Here is a 6,943-nt window from a genome sequence, read left to right as displayed (position 1 = left end):
GGGACCCAGGATGCAGAAAGCAGGCTGAAGTGAAGTACACGAGAGTGTTCATGCTGTGTGAGAACAAAGTTTCGTGCAGAGCTGGTCTCCCAGGCCCACAGATGTTGTCTGGCTGTTGGGAAAGCCTCTGCTGTCAAGGGTTCTTCTGGGACAACCTTTGCAGCCACAGCTCCTGCGGGCAGAGCAGCCAATGCGTACAGTCACAAGCGCGGGAAGAGGCTCAGGTTCAATTCCCAGCAAAAAGAGCAGCTCCAAAGCTCCCAGCTCAAGTGCCAGGCTCTCTTCATCCCTTGTTGGTTCTGCCATCATTGACTCCTAGCAAATACCAGGAGTCAGCTACAGATTAACTGTGCACAGTTTATGAAGAAAACACTAGGTGAATAATTAGTATAAACAGAACTGTAAAAGAATGTTTGAAATCATTGAGAGATCTCTCCTTCAGCAAGTACAACTATTTTGGAAACATTTACCTATTTATTTATATTTACATATACATATATGAATATATATATATATGAATACATTTGCAAATTCACCTGATACTAGAACGATTTTTTTGCTCCTTGAAAAAAATTCCTCTAGGTTGCCTGTCAGGCAACTTTTGGAAACAGTGTGTCCACTTCACATATACACACTGAAATAGAAAAACAAGTGTCCTCATTGCCGCCCAGATGTTGTGTGACTCATACTTTCCCTGGTTCAGGAAGCCTCCCGGGGAAGGCAGTGGACGTTGCACAGCAATGGACTTGTGGGTTTGCTTTGCAGCACGGCCACTTTCACCACAAATCTTTTTTTTCAAAGCCTTTTTTTTTTTTTTTTTTTTTTAGTATTTTTGTGATTCTGATTATTGACTCTTAATTAGACAAAGGCTCTACCACTGAGCCACATCCCCCAGCCCTCTGAGCTCTTGTCAGGGTCTGAACTGGTCCTAGGACCAACAAATTAAGTTGGCTCATCCGTGGGCTTGCCTTCTCACACACTCGCTAAAATGCAAGCTTGAGCCGCTCTGTTCCCAGCGCCCGGAATAGCAGCCTGACCTGTGCTGGAGTCCTCAGGAGCCGTGTGGACAGTGCTTTGCGTATGGTGCAGGGACATTTTATGGTAGCCATCGGCTGACCTTGGAGCGAGGCTCCCTGAATTCAGCATCTGGCTGTGTGACTGACTCTAAGCACAAGAAGCCCTTACCCTTGGTGAGGCAGGTACTCCATCGACTGTTAACAGGTGTAGGCATTTCCCAGCCATTCCTACTGTTATTAGGCCCCCTCGGAGGTCTGTTGCCTTCAAGAAGGGTCTGGGCTGAGTAAGGTTTCAGGGATAGCCTAAAGTAAACACACCCCTAGAACAGAAGATCACTCTTGTCCTCTGAGTGGCCGGGGAGGGTAATGCTTCGTTCTTTCTTTCTGGTGCTGGGGGTGGGATTTGGGACTTTGTATATGCTAAGCACAGTACCACTGAGCCACTCAGTCCTGTCGTGTTCGTGTGTGCCCATGGGAAATTCCCACTAACCAAAAGTGGAGTGAGTATAAATGTGTCCATTTAAGGCAATTACTTTCATGTTATTGGGGGGAAAAAGCTTCTGGGGCTAAAGGTGCAATAAGGGAGAATACATGTTTAGCATTCATATGGCCATGAATTCAGTCTCTGGCAACACACACACACACACACACACACACACACACACACACACACACATACACCCCTTTGTGTTAAATTTCAAATTTCCCCCACTTTGGAAAATTAGGGACAATTGGCAAACAGCAGCGTGACTCCTGTGCAAGCGTGGAGAGGGAGGGTGGTTCCTCAGGGGATAGTCTCTTTCAATGGCTTTTCTTTGCCTCTACCCTGGCGGTCACAGGGATGCGTACCCCACATGTGAGGTGGTGGATGTCCAGCTTTGCTACAGCGTGGCTAAGCTGATGTACCTGTGCAGAGAGAGGTAAGAGAGCCAGATGCTTGAGTTCAGCTGGCCTGCAGCTTTCTTACCCCTCACCCCGAGATGGCCTCCTGCTTCCTTTTTGGGGCCCCTTTGCTGGCAAGGGGGGTGGGGAGGATGGGCCTGCCTCTCTCTCTGGATCTCCAGGCTAAACTCCTAACCCTGCTGGTGACTAATCGCTGGCTGCGGCATGGCGTCAGGATGGGGAGTCTGAGTCTGTGCCTCACTCCTACCTTACAGAAAGAAGACTGAGAAGAGCCTTACGTATTACACAAACCTGCAGGCGAAGACAGGCCGGCTGACCCTCATCAACCCCAAGCCTTGTGGCCAGTTCTGCTGCTGTGAAGTGCAGGGCTGTGAGAGGGTGAGGCATTGCCCCCAACCTGCCCGGAGTAGGAGGCAGGCTCGGGTGCCCTGACATCTGCACAGGGTCACATCACCCAAGGGGCTGTATCTTCTGGCAGGAAGATGCTATTTCTTACTACAGCCGAATGAATGACAGCCTTCTGGAGAGAATTACAGCTGAGGAGTGCCGGGTCCAGGACCAGCCCCTAGGAATGGCCTTTGTCAGCTTCCGTGAAAAGTCCATGGCTACCTAGTGAGTACGGCTGAACCCCTGATCTCACTCACCTGCTGACTTTTGTCTCTTGTCTTGAGGCACATTACTCTCACCTCTTGGGGGAAGTCCAGTCTATGTGTGAGTGACAGCTGGTAGGGCTGGGTGTGGCATGGTCCTTGCTGACCCCTGCCAGGCTGTGGCCTAACCCCACTGTTGTGCTCAGTCCACCCTGATGCTTCTGCGTGCAGCATTCTGCCCGGTGGATTGAAACTCAGGACCCAGGCCCCTTCTCTGTCTGTTGACAAATGGACGGCTGTGGGGAGGCCGCGGAGCACTCTGGGTATTCATAGCTACAGGATCCTGGAGCTGCGAGGTTATGTGGTGCTCGTAGGCCTAGGATCTTGATGCCATCTCACCTTAGAGGATCTTAAGTGTGTGGGGTGCTGAGAAGATGCCAAGCCTCTTGTACTTTCTGTGCCTCGGGCATGGCGGCTCTGGGATGGTCTCTGAGATGTTACCGAGGGCTCTTGCCTCAGACTATAGCTGGAGGAAGAGGAAAAGCACTCTGAGGTAGCAGTGAAGTTCCTGTGCGTTTCTTTATGGGCAGCCAAAAGCAGACAGAAGCCTGAGGTGGTGAGGGTGGCCCAGGGGTCCTAGGAGGGAACTTCAAGAAATGCCAGTGTGTAATGTGTCCTGATGCTCTCCTGGCCTGGGGACAAAGTGAGATTTGGGGAGGTGGAGCCACTGGGCTGGTACAGAGTCCGCTTTAAGCTCCAGTGTCACAAGGAGGCATAGAGGGTGGTCCCTTGGAGGGATGCTCTAGGAGGGCCGTGCAAACAGCAAGAAGCTGGGCCAGCTATCTGGGATGCTAAACCTAATGTCCTGGGCCTCAGTTTCCTGGCCTGTAAAATGAGATAGCAGCCTGATGCTTGTGGAGTCACGGGGATGGTGAGGATGAACCAACATCTGCCACAGTGGGTAGACATGGCATTTCTTTCAATTGTTTGAGACTGGATCTTTGTTTGTTTGTTTGAGACAGGGTTTCCCTGTGTAGCTTTGGCTGTCCTGGACTTGCTTTGTAGACCAGACTGGCCTCAAACTCACAGAGATCTGCCTGCCTCTGCCTCCCAAGTACTGGGATTAAAGGCGTGTGCCACCACTGTGCAGCTTGAGACGGGATCTTAAATAGCTAAGATGGCTTGAAACTCACTGTGCAGCCTAGTCTGGCCTTGTCTATTCATGCTCTCCTGCCTCAGTCTCTCCGGGGCTGGGCTTGCAGATGCACAGCACACCCTACTTGAGTCTTTCCCAGCACTAATTATAAGAAGACAGTAACAACAGGCAGGCATCCCATGCTTATTCTGTCTGCTGTTGCTCCGGATGTTGGCGGCTCGCAGGTGAACTGCATGGTACCAGCTTTGCGTCTCTTGACAGCATCCTGAAAGACTTCAATGCCTGCAAGTGCCAGGGCCTTAGGTGTAAAGGTGAGCCCCAGCCGTCCTCCTACAGCAGAGAGCTCTGCGTCTCTAAGTGGACCGTCACCTTCGCCTCCTACCCCGAGGACATCTGCTGGTAAGTCCCCAGACTGTGAAAGTATGGGAGAGAGACCCAGCTTCCTGCCGGGGCTGCCTGCTTACCTGGAACATAGATGTTCCATACCTGGATTTTTTTCTAAACAAATATTTATTTATTTATTTTAAACAAATATCTACACACCTACTAACTATATGCCAGATATTATTTTATTTTCATTTGTCTGATTATTTTAATTTTTATGTATATGGGCATTTTGCCTCATGTGTGTCTGAGCACCATGCCTGTGCCTGGTGCCCACAAAGGCCAAGAGATGATGTCATATCCTCTAGAACTGGAGTGGTAGATGGTTGTAGCCTCTGTGTTGGTGCTGAGAATCGAACCTGGATCCTCTGGGAGAGCAGACAGTGTTCTTAACCATTGAGTAGTCTCTTTAGTGCCTGTGGTCTAGCATTTAATGGCCAGCTACACGGGTCGCATGGAGGCCAGGCTCTGGGCCCGGTGCTGTGGTGTGTTTGATAAGGTCTGGCAGAGAAGTCCATGCTGTCCAGAAGAAATACCATGCAAGCTATGCAACTCATTAAAACCTGTTCAGTTGTCAGATGTGGTGGCTCACGCTTTTGATCACAGCATTCGGGAGGCAGAGGCAGGCAGATCTCTGTGAGTTTGAGCCAGCCTGATTTACAAAGTGAGTCCAGGACAGCCAGAGGTGTTACACAGAGAAACTCTGTCTCAGAAAAACCAACCAACCAACCAACCAACCAAAATAGTTCAAGGCTGGCCTGGTCTAGAAAGTGAATTCCAGCACAGCAAGGGCTAAAACAGAGAAGAAACAAAACAAAGCAACAGCAACAAATCCAAATAAACAAACAACTGTCTAGTAGCCATGTTAGAAAAAGAAATAATTAAAATTATTTTTAGTTTACATTTCTTATAGTACACTCCAAATGTTAACTTTTATTTTTGGTTTTGTTTTTTTCTGAGATAGGATTTCTCAGTATAGCCCTGGCTGTTCTGGAACTCTGTCTGTAGACCAGACCTTACAGAGATCTGCCTGCCTCTCTGCCTCCTGAGTGCTGGGATTAAAGACGTGCAGCGTCACCGCCCCAGTTCAGATGTTAACAATTTAACATGCAAAATTCTGTTTTAAATCAAGACTTGTTTCTCCCCGTCATATTCGACCTTTGAAATTCGTTGCATACTTTATGCTTCTAGCTCCTCTCGTCTCGGTAGACACGTGGGTATGTGCCTACCTTGTTAGACAGCATGGCTCTAGGTAGAGTAGAGGCCAGGCTGCTGAGCTGAGCCACATCTGTAGACCTCAGGGGAGATTTCCAGCCCACACTGAGGATGGTGGTGCCTAGCATGCCACCTGTGAGGCAGGGTTTCTCAGTTGCTTGGGTGGAGAAAACCTTGGGTGCTTTTTTGTTTTTGAGCTCAGCCTCTGCCGATCTTGCCCTGTGGGTCATAGAGCATCCTGGGATTGAGACTGCTTCTGTGGACCCAGCTATGCCTGTGCCCCCTGGCTTGCTTCCTTGCACCTCAGCCCACGCCCTCCCTGGAAAGAAAGTACGATTAGTTACATCACAGCTCAGGAATGCCATGCTGGACAGAGTGGTTGTTCGTGACACCAGCACTGACAACTGCTTTCCTTCTGAGCTCCAGAACCTGAGACTTTGCCTTCTTGTGGCTGAAGGCCAGTGCAGAGAGCATGCTTTGCTCTGGAGGTCCAGGGGAGACTCAGCTGGAGCCCTAGTCTGGCCTCTGTAAAGCTGACCTGATGTGCCTCAGCCACAGGCACCGCTGGTGTAGATGGCCTGTGCCCGAGACATTAAGCCTCTTGGCTGGTGTTGCCCTCTGCAGGAAGAACCTCTCCGTCCAGGGTGTCCGCTGGTGGCTCCAGTGGCTGGGCATCAACTTCACTCTGTTTGTGGTGCTGTTTTTCCTGACGACACCTTCCATCATTCTGTCAACCATGGACAAGTTCAATGTCACCAAACCCATCCATGCACTGAATGTGAGTGACCAACCTGCAGGAAGAGGGTGGTGGGGAGCAATGCCAGCCATGGAGTTGGAGGGTCTGAGGCAGGGTGTGTGCCTGTGTGTGTACACGCATGTATATGTGTGTATGTGTGTCCATGTGTATATGTGTGTATGTGTATGTATGTGTCTGTGTGTATATGTGTTTATGTGTATGTATGTGTCTGTCTGTTTGTGTGTGTCTATGTGTGTGTCTGTGTGTGTATATATGTGTTTGTATTTGTGTGTATATGTGTGTATGCATATGTATGTGTCTGTGTGTGTGTGTGTTTGTGTGTGTATATGTGTGTGTATGTATATGTATGTGTTTGCGTGTGTGTGTCTGTGTGTGTGTATGTATATTTAAGTGTGGAACTAGAGAAAGACATTGGTTTTCCTGCTCTATTATGTTGAGACAGTCTCTAGTTGGACCTGGCAATAGGCTGGCAGCTAGAAGCCCCGATGATCTTCCCACCTCCATTACTTACAGTGCTGTGGACATAGGCATGTGCAAACCTGGCTTTTCACATGTGCTGCTGGGGATTTGAACTCAGGTCCTCACACTTGTACAGCAAGTAGTCTTACACAGCAGAGCCGTCCTAGCCCATGTTTGTCCTTTTAATCTGGAAGCAGGCACGGTGGTGTTTATTATAATGCCTCAATGGCAATGCAGTTGTCTTAACTTACTGGAACCAGTCTAACATTTAATAGAAAAGATTGTTTGAGTTGAATGAAGTATATTTAGTCTGACAAAATGTGAAACATTTAGGGAAAACTGCATAGTCATTTTGGTAAAAAATATAATAAAAGCAGACTACACAGCTGAGCATGATGGCTCACACCTGTAATCCTAGCTCGTGGGAGGTGGAGGCAGGAGGATTAATGCAAATCCAAGGCCA

The 6,943-nt window shown here is 49.0% G+C and overlaps 1 protein-coding gene across 1 annotated transcript in view; it reads left to right on the top strand.

Annotated features, from left to right (window-relative positions):
* Positions 1-6,943, top strand: part of TMEM63A (transmembrane protein 63A) — a 38,733-nt gene that overhangs the window by 20,609 nt on the left and 11,181 nt on the right. Inside the window, exons 10-14 of the mRNA XM_084793859.1 lie at positions 1,856-1,936; positions 2,174-2,297; positions 2,398-2,531; positions 3,927-4,064; positions 5,889-6,042. Of these exons, the coding sequence (XP_084649985.1) occupies positions 1,856-1,936; positions 2,174-2,297; positions 2,398-2,531; positions 3,927-4,064; positions 5,889-6,042 (631 nt within the window). The remainder of the gene's footprint in view (positions 1-1,855; positions 1,937-2,173; positions 2,298-2,397; positions 2,532-3,926; positions 4,065-5,888; positions 6,043-6,943) is intronic.

This window comes from Acomys minous (assembly GCF_964271855.1).
Source record: "Acomys minous genome assembly, chromosome: 1".
Classification (NCBI taxonomy): Eukaryota; Metazoa; Chordata; class Mammalia; order Rodentia; family Muridae; genus Acomys; species Acomys minous.
Note: the sequence above shows the minus strand (reverse complement) of the source record. Positions and strands in the feature narration are given on the sequence as shown.